The 16,860-nt window shown below is 37.2% G+C and overlaps 2 protein-coding genes across 6 annotated transcripts; one reads left to right on the forward strand and one right to left on the reverse strand.

Annotated features, from left to right (window-relative positions):
* The first annotated feature begins 5,311 nt into the window (after positions 1-5,311).
* LOC148741211 (uncharacterized) lies at positions 5,312-7,022 on the forward strand. The gene is made up of 3 exons (XM_088736674.1): positions 5,312-5,468; positions 5,748-5,871; positions 6,750-7,022. Exons 2-3 carry the CDS (start codon positions 5,752-5,754, stop codon positions 6,816-6,818), a joined length of 189 nt encoding a protein of 62 aa, XP_088592800.1. The 5' UTR covers positions 5,312-5,468; positions 5,748-5,751; the 3' UTR covers positions 6,819-7,022.
* Positions 7,023-8,294: 1,272 nt separating this feature from the next.
* LOC111336981 (synaptotagmin-1) lies at positions 8,295-16,854 on the reverse strand. Of its 5 annotated transcripts, XM_022943175.2 has the most exons (8): positions 16,387-16,854; positions 14,497-14,521; positions 12,180-12,411; positions 11,663-11,917; positions 11,023-11,183; positions 10,263-10,496; positions 9,717-9,840; positions 8,295-8,841 (listed from the first exon to the last, which is right to left on the reverse strand). In XM_022943175.2, the coding sequence occupies exons 3-8, from the start codon at positions 12,394-12,396 to the stop codon at positions 8,537-8,539; spliced, it is 1,296 nt and encodes a 431-aa protein (XP_022798910.2). In that variant the 5' UTR covers positions 12,397-12,411; positions 14,497-14,521; positions 16,387-16,854; the 3' UTR covers positions 8,295-8,536. The 5 variants fall into 5 exon arrangements, with proteins under 5 accessions (XP_022798910.2, XP_022798911.2, XP_022798913.2 ...); XM_022943176.2 differs by lacking the exon at positions 14,497-14,521; XM_022943178.2 differs by lacking the exons at positions 14,497-14,521; positions 16,387-16,854 and adding an exon at positions 13,829-14,397.
* Positions 16,855-16,860: the final 6 nt, after the last annotated feature.

The raw sequence follows: 16,860 nt of genomic DNA on the forward strand, positions 1-16,860 counted from the left end.
TAACGGAATTATTTGGGAATTGAATCAATGCAGTTTGAAAGGGCGCAAGAAAGATAAATACTAGCGATAAACATAGTCTTAGCATCTTTGTAAAATGTTTTTATTGTGAAGAAGAAACTTAAGTGGTGCTGAGACATGTTATCCGTTTTTTGTCATAAGCGTAGAAAAAAATCTTAATACTCCACGAGAAATTGCCCAGACTTACCCCAGACCTTCGGATGTCGATTTCCAGTGTGTTATATTTTCACAGTGGATGTTGACACTGAAATGTAAGGAAAACTTTCCATTTTTCATGTTATATTCTAAGATGGTAAACACATTGTGTCTGTGTAGCTTTGAATTTTTTATCTCTAGGGACATGTGGTTTCCTTATGCAAAAACCTGCAGTCGCGCGCTGTCATAATAAGTCGGAAGTCCATAGGGATGTGGCGGATCTGAAGCGTCATCAGGTGGCACGCGCGCCAATAAGTTCAATTAACGGGTTGTTTACTTTGCACGAGCAACATGTCTAAGCAGAAGAACACATTTCAAGAAATATTTCAAGGATCATTGGGAATAGACTTAAGTGTTATTCATCTCTTTACCTGACGTTGTCTTGGTTAACTAAACAGCTCAGGGAGGTCCTGAGCTCATTTCTAGGGCTACTTCGTTTGTTTTCGCATCGAATGAACAAGAAGGAAAGCACAATCTGGAGAGCATGCGTGTGGATACAGTGAGGTTCTCAGGTAGTGGTCTTGACAATGACCATTGTTCAAAAAAAAAAAAAAAAAAAAAAAGAAACAAAAAACAACTCTCTGCATAATTTGTGCGCGATTGATGAAGAGGTCCCTTAACAGGTAGTTTTAAGTATTTTTTTTTTTTTTTTTTTTTTTTTTTACGGATTCACTTTCATTTACCGAATAAAAGAATAAATAATTTGGTACTAGAAAGCGGGTTCACTCGTAAGTCTGAGCTGTAAAGCGTGCTCAGGTTTTAAACCGCAGCTGGTAAGCACATGGCTCCACTCTCGACCTGCCTACACCTTTTCGACCTTGCCCAGGTTTTATCTTCCTAAGCTTCTCATTATAAACATAATTAAGACGAATAGCATCGAAATCAATTTTAAAAGAATGAAATTTCCTACTTCTGGTAAAGTTTTTGGATTCCAAAAGTGGTTTCGTTATTTGAGAAATATTGCACTAATCAGGTTTGGAGCAATGTTTTTTCAGTTCTTGCTTCCAGTACCTGACTTAAAAAGTGCAGCTTTCTTTTTTACAGTCGATTGTAGCTTTGACAAATCAAACGAAGCATGTAATGCGCACGTGCTGCATACCTATGGGGTTTTAAAAAATTTTTTCAAATGTCTTCTCCATTGTAAAAGTGGTTCCGCTCGCTTATTGCACCATCGTTCTCGTCAAAAGAGCTGCGTTATACTATGTAAGCTACAGAATTAAAAGAATTGAGGTTGGTTCTTTGTTACCCATTTCTACTTTCTCTAATGCTGACGAGCCTTGTTTCTTTGTGATTCCGTCACGCTACCACACGCCCTTGTTGGGATTTTCATTGTATCTTACTGAATTTGCAAGGTGAAAACGGAAAAATAAAACAATATCGTAAAGAGCTCTTTAAAGATGTTTTATATTCTCAGCTCTAAACCCTTTGAAAAAGTAGCTATAATATGGAACTTTTGTCAACAGTAGCGCATAGAGTAGCATGCAGCTGATGCACTGTGTCCCTGAAAAAACAACAACAACAACAACGAGATTGTTTAACTAATAATCAGATCTTTATCAGCAACGCTGACAGACAACCGAAATGATGGCCAGTCGGGAAGCCCTCTCCAGTGTACGTTCGAGCTCAGTTAGATATCAGCAACCTCTCTCAAAAGTCAGTGGTTACCTGCTGTTGCTTATGTTTTCTTAACACTAAAGCTAGCTAACAATGAGTCCCCCATCATTTTATCGTGTAATCTGGCAATGAAGTAACTCCAAACTGATATCTCTATCTCCTTTGTAAGCGCCGGGCTAAGTTTGAAGATTTTGCGATTTTAATTTTTTGCGGATTTTCAGCAGATTGTCGTCGAAGAGGATCGTGTTTTGCTTGATTTTTTTGTTCATATGCGTCAGTCTTTTGGCCAGAAAGATATTACTGACCTTCCACGGTTTGATTTGAGGCCGGAAAGGTGACTTAGTTATATAAATAGAATGTGCTTTAAGGTCCTTTAACTAAACGGGTTGATAAAAACTGAAAATATAGCATTTCCCTGTAAGTTTATTTCGAGCTCAGCTGAACTGACAGTGTTCCGGAACAGAAAATTTAAAAGATATTTTAGTAGCTCAAACTTCTATCATCTAAAAAACCGCAAAAGTTTGTTCCCACAAACTGCAAAAATCGATACAGGAACCGGAAAAAATAACTCGTGAAAAATTTCCATGTCACACGGTATCTTTTTCCAAGCACACTCACGAATCCCCGAGGCCCGAATTTTTCACCCGTTCATAAACCATACAACATTTTATTTAGCCATGCAATCATCGTCAGGAGTATCAAAACACCACTAAAATCTATAATAATGAACTAGATAAATTGAGAACCCTAGGCCTATGAATAAAAAAAGGTTTGACTCGATTGGAACTGGACTTGATACTGTAAAAAGCTTATTACCTGGAGTATGTTACGAATCTCTTTCAGGATCGTTCATTTATTGACGTTCGGTTTGATAAAACTGCAACCCCTTCTTCCTTCGTTTTTTTTCCTAAGTTAATGCAAATCACATCGGCGCCGCATTGTTTTCAAGCTCCTAAATCAGATAAGCAGGTTTTAGTCACACATAGAGGACAAAGCTGTAAGGCGGTAAGAACGAAACACGTGTTTAAATTTTAACTCGTTACCTAAGCGATGAAACGTAGAACTTTGCAATTTAAAATTTTTACAAGCAGTTTCTTTTCTTTAAAATTTACTAAGTTTCACCGAATTTCCAAAGCGATCGAAAAACTTGTCTCCCTCTCAAGTTCTGAAGAGAGCCCGGAGTTGCCGAAAATTCATGATCAACGATCCCTGATGAAAGCGTCAGTCCAGTCAACTGAGAACTCAGTGAACTTCAAGGAAGACATGTATCTATCTTTTACTTTCAGGTTCACTCAGGGAGCCGCTTCTTCTGGATTGTAAAGCTAACCCAAGTTCCTCTATACTGGGTACATAACGAACGCTTGCCCCTCATTGAATGCATGTGATAACACCCGTATCGGGCTTGATAGACCAGTACATTATCTTAGGGACACGGCAGGAATTTACTTATGACAAGAAATCATTTTAATCACCGTGACAGTAAGCCACTAATCCAACTTAATGAGATTATAGAATCGTGATTTTTATTTTAAAAGCTGATTTGTAAAACAGATAATAAATCTCTTAGTTTTTATGTCATGAAACTGCTGAGTATATTCAACTGTATCTAAGTGACGACATGAAGATGTTCCTCCGAAAATTTTTCTCTAGTATTGAGGCCGTTTTCTTCGCACATTTCCTCCTCTGGTCAGGGATGACGGGTAGAGAAAAGAATCTCTCTAAACCGGAGTTTTTATGAGTTTTCTCTTGGTAGTAAGGGGCCGACCATTTGAGGGGGGGGGGGGTTGGGTGATTTCTGGTCATCAAGAAATTTTTTCCAGCAATCTGCTGGGCAGGATATTTTTTTCCGTTTTTGTTTCTTTTACATTTTTTCTGTTACCTTTGGGCTGCATGCAATTTTTTTCTTCCAACAAACGCTTGCAGGAAATTTTTTTTCAAAATCACCCACCTCCCCCCGTCAAGAGTTAAATGGTCAGCCCCTAAAGTGAATTTATTCGGCTGCTGGAAATTAATTAAGAATTCTCGTGCAAACTCAATCCCAAGAGATCAAGTACACTGAATATTTCAGTTTGTTTCAGAAAACCCGCCTAAAATGCACTGCAAGCGCGGGAAAAAGTGAAGTGGCATATGTTAAGAATGTTTGGAAGATTTTACCAAATTAAGCTTAAGTGTTTCAGGTGAATTTAAAAATTATGCCAAGAGAATAAAAAGTTTAAGTTTCTAGAGAAACTGTGATGCTGCGTCGGTGGGAGGGGAGGGGGGGGGGGTTATAACAGGATAATTCGATTTTATCAACTGATTTGATAATGCAACTTGACCACCACAAAGGGTTTCTAGAACTGACGTTTCAAGCTTTAGTCCTTCGTCAGAGAAAATGACAAAGGGCTTTTAATTGACTAAGGACCAACGCTCGAAACGTCAGCTTTAGAGACTCTTAACGGTGTCAAATTTACATACACCAAGAGAACACGAGCAGTTTGTCTTCTCTTGATTACGCCCCATCCAAAGGGGCTTTTTTCTGGTCCAAGTCTCCTTAAAAACCCGCAAATTTAAGTGAATATGGCGCACGCTACGCGAAAGCCCAATGTACCGGAAAAACAAAAGGTAACTGAAACACGCCCATCTGCTTACGGTTAGATTTAAGGAAATAATAAGATTACGGATATAAATTTATGTGATATTAAATGAACAAGATTAACTAACACGGAAAGAACGCATCTTTTTTTTTCTAACGTCATTAATTTTCCGCAACTCTGTGTCGATGGTTTGTATATTCGCAATAACAATTTGTGAGGTCCATTTTGTATGCATCAGGTCGCTAACATAACGTCCTTAGCCCAGAAGAACTTATTTTGTTTGCGGTTTGAAATCTACAGAAGTCGTTCATAACACACTTGATATGAAAGATAGCTAACGCAGGATTTCCAGCTGATTTTTTTTTCAGTTATTCTTTTAGCTCTACCCACCGCCCGAATCAAAACAACTGACTCCAATGGCCCCAATTTCCCTTAAGTATGAATCAATTTAACTGCTTTGAAAAAAGTTCTCGCAAGACTCATAGGCTGGCGACTTGGTGGGTGAACACATTTATCAATAAAAAACAATGATGCTTCAAAATCAGCTACTTATGATCAAAATTTGTACCCCCACTGAGATGAGACGTAAATTGCAGTTGCCGACACTAAGCAGTTTTGTTTGGTTTTATTTTCCTTTACCCTACTGAGATAAACTTTCCATACTTGAGATTCACTTTCAACAAATGCCCGTATTGCCCGTTTTGCGCTTTGGACTCTTATACCTGGACTTCACACATGCCATACGTGGCTGGCGAATTCCGAACCAATTTTTTATAGTCGCATCACATATCAATATAATTTTTTTTAACTGGGGCAATCGATGAATTCGAAGGAATGTTGAGATAGAGCAATCGATCTGACCTAACCAGTTTCCTCATAGAATCCCTCAATGAACCCTCAATGACCCAAGGGAAGGACTGAGGAGCCTGGCTTCCGTTTGTTAGAATTTCGTGAGAGGTCTGGCAGCTAGTAATGGTAGTGTCGCCATATTGAAAGTGGTAAAGTCACAGCGTAAGCAGGATCGTCAGTTGTTTATTTGGTTTATTAGTTCGTTAGGACGGATAGGTATGAGAAATTATGTTTTTGTATTTGAAAGAGGCTTTAATTTTCATACTTACGAACATTTTCCCACCCTTGACGCACATATGAAGAGATTTTGTGGTTGTTAAACTGTTCTCAAATATAATTTGTGTAACCTGTGCTGTTTAGCCTGTTCAATATATCGTTGCTCCTGGTTTTCATTGGTTATTGGTTCTGAATTAGCTTTTGAACTAATGTTAAGATAAGTAAGTTCGTTTGAAACTCGTAGGTTTTTATAATAATTTGGTTTGTTCTTTCTCCCAGGAATATGTCACGAGTTGTTTTGCCCCATCCAAACAAAGTCCACGTATTTCTGTCTAAGCTTTTGGGTGGGACAATGGTTTTCTGGATGCTTTGGAGAGCTAAACACGATTGGGCTGACATAGTGGTAAGCAACATGCTTGGGCCTTATGGAGTAGAGAAATGTTTGGAAAAAGCTATTAATACAAAAGTGACATCTGAGCTGAGTCTAAAACAACTTTTGGTACTCACTTGGTTGATATCTCTTTTTTTCTTTTAAGTCTGTTATGCCTAGCTTATTTCTGTTTTAGTTCTGACTAACTCTTTGTTATTTACTAGTTCATGCATGTGATTAGGTGCAATTATTTGTCTAGTCTGTGGAGGCATAGCTCCATTACCTGAAGATGGAAAAGAAGCTATGGGCTCCTTTACTCCAGCTCACTCCAATTATTATAGATTAGACTTACCATGAAAAATCTGATTGGTTGAGAGTATTCAATCATTAAACAATAGCATGTGAAGTCGAGTTCAAAGTCTGCCTAGTTTCCAAACCCCTTGTTAGTGTAGTGATCTCAAAATTTTGCTAACTCAAAGAGAATTCTTTCTTTTGCAGATTATTTAAAAATTTATAATAAAACAATTCTTGAATTTGGTTTTTGTGTGATATCATGAATTATCAAACCTTCTATTTGTGTTATCTACCTCAGTCTTTGGCTTCAGTAGATAACTCAGACCTCAGTTTTTACAATTCATTATATCATGCCCAACCTCATCCAATAATTGCTTATTGATTAATGCACCTGTCATAGTTTAAAATTATTTCAGTCTAACATGATATCAAATTAGTTTGATTTGTATTTCTCTTTGTGTGAAGATCACAGAAATGTTGGTAGAACAAAGGACAAAACAAATAAAACCAGAAAAAATTCACTTTGAACTGAAATCATTTCATTACTAAGTACTTCTTACCCATCATCAATTCTTTCTCTGGAATATCAACTGGATGTATTTGTGTTATGTTTGCAGGGGCACAAAGTTATGTTTGAGATGGAGGATGCAGAAAAAGCAAAAAAGAAGGGACTGGAACATCATTGATAAAGTCATAATCTAGGAACATTTTGCTTGTCTTGTGGACAGTTAAGGTACTTTTCTTGAAAATGAAAAAATGGAAGTGGATGCAACAATTATTGCAAAGGGAGATTGATCAACTGTCACAAGCTTACAATGGATAGTGTTTGGCTTCATGTATCTACAGCAGTGATGCAGTAAATTTGTAAATATATCTTTTTATTTGGGATATTTTGTCTTGGTTTGTTTACTTCTCCTTCTGGTAGTATGTAAGACTTTAAGTCATCCCCATACAATAAAGCATTATTCTTCAGTTCCTTCCTAGAGAGGGGCATTAGGATCTTTTGACCATTTCTTTGATTTTGGTGTAGCTTGCAGAAAGGGTTTCCCATCTTTTTCAGGGTTATGTTTTTAGTTTTCTACCAAAAGTGGGAGCTGTTTTTCAGATGTGGTATTGTTTATGCTTTTCTGAATTAAGCAATAGTGAAGCGTATACAAGGTACAACTGGCTGATAGTATAATTTGCAAAGATTGTTGTGAGTTTGTTGAAGGTACATATACCAGAGAATGGCAGAGATTTTTGATAAAGAATCAAATTACTTATTTTGCCAAAATCTCTGACAACCTTTTGAGACATTTTATGTAATTTATGAAAAATTATTTGAACAAACTTGCATGCATGGCCTTCAGTACACTCCAATCAGTGAGACATGGTTCACAATGTGTTTTATACCTGATATTGTAATGCTTTATTGCTACACTGGATTAAGGGAGTAAAGATATTTCGGAAGTTGTGAAGCTCAATTTTTATTACACCAAATTTTGCCTAAGGTTGTAGCTTTACAGGAAGCTTTGCATGTCTTGGGGCCAGCCAGATAAGTTCCCATTAGGTGATCAAAAATTGGGGAAAATTTGTCATCAGTTTTGGTGCTTGGAAGCTAAAATCACTTGTAGAGTTAGTTATCTTGAAATTACTGGTGTGTGGTTGGATTGCATATGAACTGGGTTATTGGGACACTAAGTTTTGGCTTTACTGGACAGGGCAGAGATGATGTTGTATCTCACTTGTTCAAGCATGGAAATGAACATTCAAGCTGGTATTCAAAAGGTTAACAGTAGTGTTATAGCTCTTCAAGCAATTGCATACATACTTAATTTTTTATTAAAACAGCTTGCTGAAAATGATTCCAACGGTGGAAAAGATTAAGTTGAACATAATCTCACTTAAATGAACACTCAAAATCTAAATTCCACTTGTGAATAGACCCACTTTTACAATTAATATTTCTTAAACCAAAGAACCAAGTTAAACAGCATAAATTAGTGTACAGTCTTTTCCCTTTTAAGAATTTACTATCCCTCTATGAATCATGACATAGTTTCTTGTCACTAATATTTTTAACTCTATAAAATGACCACAGCTCTCAGAGGGATGTAATCTTAAGACTCTTACAATTATTGGAAGTATTCTCTCAGAAAGTTCACTACACCACATTTAATTAAAAAAAAAAAATGAGTGCATGTCATATTTATCAAATCATACTGCTATTACAATAACTAAATTTTTTTTTTTGGAAAATGAGTATACTCAACCCACCATGTTACCACTGATTCAAACATTACAGTAAGAGGCTTCAGATTTATATTCTATTCATTTTACAGTGTTATGTACAGCTTTAACCTCTTTATACTCTTCTGAAAAAAAAATTATGGTTGAGTTATATTTTGTGAAAAAACTGCTAGTCCTAGTTATGTAAAGTGTGCCACTGTGCAATTGCTCTCCGTGGCGATGCTAGCATGTCTGTCCAGTGCTGCCGATCCGGACCTGTTGACAATTCACCTACAACACATTTTCCAATCACTTCACTGCGACCAACTCGATCGTAGTCCAACACAGAGATTATCAAAGAAGTTTGCTCTATGTTCTCAAAGGGAACTTGAAAACTAAAGTTCTCATTGAAGTAAGGGTTAAGAGTCCTCTTCTTGACAGTTGTCTTTTTCTTCTTGAGTTTCCGTCCATCTTGAATCAAGGCTATTTTGACATAAGGATCTGTAATTGCAAGAAGGTAACTTAGAATTAGGATGTTTCCAAGAAATATTTGCATTATTTATTGCACTAGTGTTCAATTCCTAATAGAGATCAACAGTTCTGACTACCATTAAGGATAATCTTTAGTGTAATTTGTTGTATGGTTGACAATCATCAACTGTGACTAACATGTGATAGCTCTTAAAAATCTTACCAGAATTGTAATTAGTTGAATTATTATCACAACTGTCAAACCTTACAAAGACCATATTTCAATGCCCCAAACTACCACTGGTTTGGTCACCATGGCAAATTAATAAACTTTTTGGCTGTTTGTCCATTTGGCATTTAGAGTTTCATTTTCTTTGAGAAAGCTTTAACACTTTTATCATGGTCTTTAGAAGTGTGTTAACCAGTGTTAGACAGCCTTTAAACAAGCTATCTCATTTTTGTAATATGGTATTCATGCACTTAAGTCAAAATACTCTAAATGAATTGCTTAAAAATAATGACATCAAATAATGCCCTAAATGACTTCCTGCCTTTCTTTCTGGCAACTAAAATTTTATTTCTGGCAACAATTTTGTGGTTTTTGCTCACAGAGTTTGAGACAGGTTGAGCTTAATGCCCTGTATTTCTATCCAATAATGGTCCAGGCAAAAGATTGTGTTTATCGGGTTCCTTACTGAAATGCTGACAGTGGTGACTATTGAGTAACCACAGTGCCAGGCAAACCTCTCTCCCAACCCCCTCAAATCTTCCTGAGAGGGAAGGGGATAAATGGGAATCTTGCAGTGCTAATAATGAGTGGCCTGCTTGAAGGCTAGTTTAAGCCCCTCATAGTTTTCTTAACTGTAGAAAGAGCAGCATAACCAGAGGTTTCTTAATACTCCCACCTGAATAACCTGACACATCCATACTTTTAAGATCTTTAGCTTCTAATATTACCACTTGAAGTTTACCAGTGGCGGGGACATAACGCAATGAGAAACAAAGCTGGCCTAGTTCAGACTTGGGAGGCTAGAAAACGTCAACAACAACAAGATCAAGGTGAAAAATCAGTAATTCTGTTACATAAATGTAAGAGTTTGAAGTCTGTGGAATTGTACATTAATAAGGATACTGTTTGGTTTAGTAGTTTAGTAAAGTAACAATTTACTGGAGTGCAATGGGATAATTTTACTTTGGTTGATGGCACTGGATTTAAAATCTGAAGGGCCCAACTTCAAATGCCTCACTCTACCACTCGAAGCCATTTGTTTCTTGGAAGTCCTGACTTCACTTTAATTTCTTTTTTGCCTTGCTTTGTAGAAAGCCAGCTGGTGTAACTTGCACCAGTGGGGATATTTTTAAAACACTTTGGAAGAACAAATTACATGCACAAGTGTGTATTTTTTTGTTTTTTTGTTCTTGTTTTATGCAGCCTTGATATGGGAACTCACCCCAGTAAGTCCTCTTGAAGATGATGGTGGAATTAGAGCTCGCCACTCGTCGATGCTAGTAGCTAAATCTACATCAATTAGAGGGAGCTTGGCTTCTCCAATGATATCATGTCTAGAGAACCGATCAAAGTCATACAACTCTATACAAAGAGTTCTATTTGTTATGTCACTGTAGGGAATGTTCTTGAAAACAAATGTTTCCTTGAAAACTGGATTTAGAGTCTTCCGGTGAACCTAAAAATTTGAAATTTCATGAGTAAGATTTTCCTCAACTTCCTTAATTTACAGTACCATTCGTATTCATGTATTGTATGGGTTGCCTGTGCTCAAACATACAATGTTTTGGCATAACTGTAAACTGAATCACTTCACTATCAAGGGTTATCAAGGGTGAACTTGGACCAAGTGGACTTCTAACGATAGGACGAGAATTGGAACAAATTGAGGTTGGTACCCTTCAAAGGAGTTTTTTCATCTTCCTCTAGCCAGGCAGGAGAAACAAGAGCAAAGCATGAACTATAGAAAGTCATAAGGCACAAGCAAAAAAAAAAATTATGCTTCTTTCTCCCCACACTGTTAGTCAACTTTTCTTGGCTAAATTGAACTGGAAACAACTACTATGTTGGCAACAGTCCCTGTTGAAAGCCATGTTGTTTGATTACAGAAGTTTACCAGAAAAGGAAGATCTGACCATGTTAGTGTGCTGTTTTAAATTTTTATCAAAACTTTTTCCCTTAAAAAAAGTTAGCTTGTTTGTTACCTTAGTATCAAATTTCTTTTTCCTGTCTGGTAACAACATAACTCTTGCATATGGATCAGACGTTCCACTGAAATCTTTAGCTGGCACATCCTGAGCTTCTATTACCTCAACTGTGAGATAGTTATCATTGAAGCTATAGTCGAGGGTGAAGTGAATGCGGCCTGGAAAAAGAATCAAAAGTCAAGCCCTGCATGTCACTATGATGCTTTGTATGTCATTATAATGCACTTCAAGGATAAAGTGAATCAAGTCTAGGAAAAGAATCAACAGTGACCATTATACCATGTCTGTCATTATACACCAAATGCAAATATGGCATCCAATTTGAATTGCCATTGTTCTGGACTCACTAGCTTCATCTTCACATGGAAACACAAAAGGATTATTACATGTGTGAGAGGCTAGTGAGTCCAGAATGATGGCAATTCAAATTGGATGCCATATTTGCATTTGGTGTATTCTAGAGCCTATCTTGTTACTTCTTTGCTGTCTGTTTTATTACTCGCACCAGCCTTTAACTTGTATTTAACCTTTTCGCCTCAGGTAGAGGTTCTTGAGATAAAATTAACACCAACCATGTTTTTGCATGTTCAAATTATAAAATCATACATCACAATTTTTTTTGCCCTTTTTGATTTACCTATCTTTACTCCTGAGCTGCCATCAGACTGGAATTCATCACTGTTATAATCTAACTCATCTACAGATGGCTGAACTTTCTCTTGGTAACTGGCAGCCAGCATCTGTACGGCTTTCAAGTCAACCTTCTCCTTCACAGCTTTTTTCTCATCTTTCTTTTTCCTTTTGCAACATTGACGATAGCAGACACAGTAACAGCAAATGCCAGCTATAATGAGCACTAACCCACCAGCTGCAAATACTGCCCACCATGGTACTGTAAAAGAAAGATGTGGCAGTAATTTAAGCTTGAGTTCTTTATTTTGATTTTGGTTTCTTTTCATATGTATGGGATATTTTTGTTTGCTATGTTTGAGTCATCTTGACCTTAGAATTGCATGACATGGAAAAGTGTGAATAAGTCAAAACTTAGTGCTTAGATTTCCTGAACAAGGCAAATAAAATGCTCAGGACCATGAGTTAATTGCTTCTCCCATCAAAGTTTACTCTCTTAAAAAAAAAATGAAATTGAGGCATACTTCCTTCAAAAGTTGCTTCCTGAGGCACTGGAGTCATACTTTTTTGTGGCTTGACAGTAGGTGTAGTAGTGGCTGCAGTGGTAGTTGTTGTTGTGGTTGTGGTGGTAGTAGTGGTGGTGGTTTCTTTTACTGCTGAACCTGTCTTTGGCCCTTTGCTGTCTTCTTTATCACTTTTGTTGTGTTTCACAGTTCGGTTGGAAAGTGTTGTAATTCCCATATGATCTCAGTGGTTCTGAAATTGGAATATGATATGTCAGTAATACATTGAAACAAGTGTGGTTGCACATGTTGGAGTAAAATCTTCCAACTTTTCGCTGTACCCATTGAAAATGATAAACCAGGTTGAATCAGAATCATTGTTCTTGGTGTAGAACCACTTTTAGCCGTACAGTTGATGTAATCTGTAGCTGGTACCAGACCTAAGAAACTCGTCACTTGAGAAATGTTTCTGATGCTTGTGGATGTAAACAGTTTTTCATCAAGTGTGGGTTCAAAAACTGTTCAAATTTTCATGCAGTTCAGTCGAGAACAATACAAACATTTCAAGCTTCAAGTGATCTGAATGAAGATAGCCAACACCTACTGTAATGTTCTGTGTGTACTTCATTGCGCATTGTTCCAAACAGATGGATGAAATCGTACCAAGAGACCACTTGATTTTAAAATTAAGTTTTGGCATCAATTTCAGCGTGGATGTTTCTAGTGTTTAGAGCAATTCGTAAAACAAGCAACCGAAAACCGTTACAATTCAAACACAACAATGGAATATAAACAAAATTCGTGAGAGGTTTAATAGATTTACATTAAATTCGTCACGGGTCGTTTCGGACTATTTCACGCTTGCACGCGAATGATGATTCTTAAACAAAGCAATGTCTTAAATAATTTTACGATCCGTTATTTTCAAAGCAATTCACTCACCAGTTGTGGGAGAACTTGGCCGTTTTTCGTTATCGTTCGTTTATTACAACGAAACCAGATCGCAAACAACCATTGTAACGGTTGTGACTCTAACAGAGAGAATTATCATTTTTCCCGCGCCGATTTAAAAAGCTGGTGGAAAGGACTGGTGCGAGAGCCGATAAGAAATACATCTACTACTTTGAAAATAGTAAAAATAAAAAAAAAAAAGAAATTAGGTCGAACGTGCTGTTTTTTTCCCCAAAAGGGAAATACTTGCCAGATGTAGAAGAATGTTGGTAATGATATAGATTTCTGTTCTTGTGACAAAATAAGATACTTTTGAGATATTGTTAGGTTGTCATTCGCCCGTTAAATCTGCTTCCACACGTGAAAAACTGTATTTAGTCTTAGATCGGAGAGAGGTCATTTTATGGGGAAATCGACTTTGATATTCGGTTATCAGTACGAGTATTTAATGGGGATATATCTCGTCCCTCTACCTCACAGGAAATTAGTTGATTTTCCGCTAGATCGCGATCATCATTGCATGCGTGAATACATTCTAGAAATTGTGTGAAAAACGCAGCGCTAATAATGCGTTTCTGTATTGCTCTTCCGCTAGCTACTTAAGTACGAAACAGTAAAAAGTTACCATTGGAAAAAGCTTTATATCAGTAGCGTTAACGCACGCAACACCCCGTTTACCGACTGTTCAATTGCGTGAAACAGACAGGTCAATACGTTACCGGTCACAAGTGGTATCCAATGTGTTTATCTTGACTTCGTAATTACGCTGATGATTTCTTCGAGATATAAACACCCATGAAACAAACTATACCTCAGTGAAAGCCAAACTTTGCAAACCCAAACTGTTTTCCTCGAAGAAAGATCAAAAATTACCGTCTGAAGGCTGCCATGTTGTTTCTGTAACATGCGGTCGAGGGCATTTTTGTAGTCTGATCTAACGTTGTTAGAGATAAACCCTTTAAATATTTAATCGTCCACGAGAATGGATGTTCAGCTCGGAACATTTGTTCTATTACTGCATCTTGCAATTGCTATATTAGACAGATGCCTTGCAAAATTGATGCATGGTTAGCGGGAAGTTATTTTAGATGATTTTTTCACGCACGATTGGATTAGTTTTTCTGCATTGAGGTATAACAATAGGATATCGGGAAAAAGTAATAACAATTTTGTTTACTGTTTCTCAAACGCAGCTAGATTCCATTTAGTGTCTGTTTGCATCAAGCAATTGTGGCTCAGATATTTGAAATGATTGCGTTGTTCTACATCAGTATAGCGACACATACTGGATTGAGTGGAGAAGAGAGTTTTAGCGAGGTAGTGCTTTAAGTTTAAATACCCCTTTATCGTCAACACTCAATGTGACCAGAGAATAAATCACACTCACCTTTGTAAAGGCTGCATGATTCCGTCTGTTGAAGAGTCAAAGTCAGTGAAAGTTAAATAGAAACTTAAACTAAATTTTTTCAAATAACAGCGGCGATTTCTGAAATTTCTTTGAGTCAATAGAGATCACACACAAAACGGGTGTGCGCGACTGGATCACAGTTCAAAAGAATCACCTTCCTTGGCCCAGACGTTTTAAGTTTGGCTGTAATGATGCAACTCATTACTTAGATCCTGTGCATTAAAGAGTGCAAATGTTCTTTGACAGGTGTTTTGTTTAAGGGGGACAGGAATTTAGAATATAAATAAGATCTTTAATACGCCTACCCATTCACGTAATTGAGACAGTGTTGGTTATTCAGATGCAAATTAAACACCAATTTAGTGTCTTGCGAAAATTTCACTAATCACGATCGACATCGATACAGTTATGAGCAATATTGTAAGTCGTATATGTGAACGATCCTTCGCAGTAAAGCACTATTTGAGCAATAGTGAAAATCAGACCTGAAAAAAATTTCAGGCCTATACGGGATTCGAACCACTGACCTCTGCGATACTGGTGCAGCGCTCTACCAATTGAGCTAACAAGCCAACTGGGAGCAGGCCATCAAATTAATTCGACATAAACCCGTAGATGGTTGTTGTAAGTGTTGACCTAGGAACGTCGGCGATTGGCATATATTCTACGACGGTTCATAAAGATTTTATCGCTTTCCTGTACGGCCTCTCATGATCGCATCAAAAGTGCTATTATATACTACGCCAAGCTGATGTAATTAACTTAAGGAAGTAGTTTATTTTTTGCAGAGTGGAAAGTTGATCATTTAAAGCAAATCCGACTTTTACAAAACATCAATATTTTCGAAAACCAAGTTCTATTGAAAGGTAGATTTCCTTCTGCGGGTAGTGTCACGTGCGCCAACTGCTTTCTGCTAGTAACCTATCATAACGTGTATTTCGTCATGGATTGCAAAAATCTTCCAGAAAAAGAAAACTCCCTCAAAGGTGCTAAATTTACAGACTTCTTATCTACTCAATACTGTGCCAGCATAGTTAACTATGGTGCCAGGTTCCTTGGAGTACTTTGTTATTATTTTGTTAGAGCTTAATATGGTTGTTGTTGACGTTATGGTTAAAATAAAAATCAAAAGTTGCGCGCGTTCCCGGGTTTATTTTTTTTATTCTGTTTTTCTAGTGTCGGAAAAATGGAAGAAATTTTATTTTAGGCGGTACTATCTGGAGCAAAGCATGTTCAGGATATGCGAATATTACGTGACGAATTCCTCGTATATTGTTTCGTAAACCGGACAAACTAGTTATGGCGGGCTAAGCATTTTTCTAGAAAAAAATAGCGCGCGCACATACCCTCAATGTTTTTCAACCTATATGATTATGTGAAGAAGTCACAGTATTTTCATTTTTGAAAGAGCAATTAAAGTTTTTTGTAGTACTAAAAAAACAAATTTGTTGTAAAAACTGATATCAAGAAAATACATTGGCCACGACTCGCACAATAATGTTAATTAATTCTGGAAAAACGCTATCGATTGTGCTACATGCGAGATAGGTTTGATGAAACGCCGATGAAATCGTTGGTTGGAGGTAAAATACTCAAATGAGAAAACGGTTTGAAAGGGACGCTTTATATACATGCACGGTAATTTCATCTTGGTCGAGACGTGAGTTACACATAATGTATGCGAAGGTCTTAGCAAACTTTAAGATTAAAACTATCAAGGTAAAAAAATAACTAGTTGAAGGCTGAAAACTTGAATTCCGTTTCAGAAGGTGGCAGGTTGACAATGGCTAATGACGGAACTATCTCGTGTCACCAAACAAGGTGTAAATTATCAGCTATACTGGATGAACGATTTCGCCGTTCCCTTACCTGCGGATCGTAGTCCAGACTAAGAAGTACTCCATCACTGACTTAAAAAATTTACCTAAACAATTGATTACAACGGAATTTTTCCGATATTGAACCTCACTATTTTTTATCTTTGCTAGCGAATCGTATTAATTTTTTTTTAGTATTTGAGTAATGTTGGTCAGTATCAAGCGACAGTCGTTTACAATTCCAGATTCCATGACTCGATTACCAATATAGCCGCCTACCCGACTACTGGCAACACAGCGCAACAACAATCATAAAAACTGCAGTGGGCGGCGGGGCTGGCCATAAAATTGTGGGAATTTTTTGGCAGAAAAGGGGCGAAAAGTATGGCGTGCAGAAAATTGAGAGCTACTTTGCCCCTTTTTACTAGGCCTTTGTTTTCGTCTAACGTTCCCAAAAGGTCACAAACAGGTAGCCCGCCTAGGCACGCAAGGCCTCATGATTTTAGGTCCAATAGGGCGTGACCTT

The sequence above is a fragment of the Stylophora pistillata genome, chromosome 1, assembly GCF_964205215.1.
Source record: "Stylophora pistillata chromosome 1, jaStyPist1.2, whole genome shotgun sequence".
In the NCBI taxonomy this organism is placed as follows: domain Eukaryota; kingdom Metazoa; phylum Cnidaria; class Anthozoa; order Scleractinia; family Pocilloporidae; genus Stylophora; species Stylophora pistillata.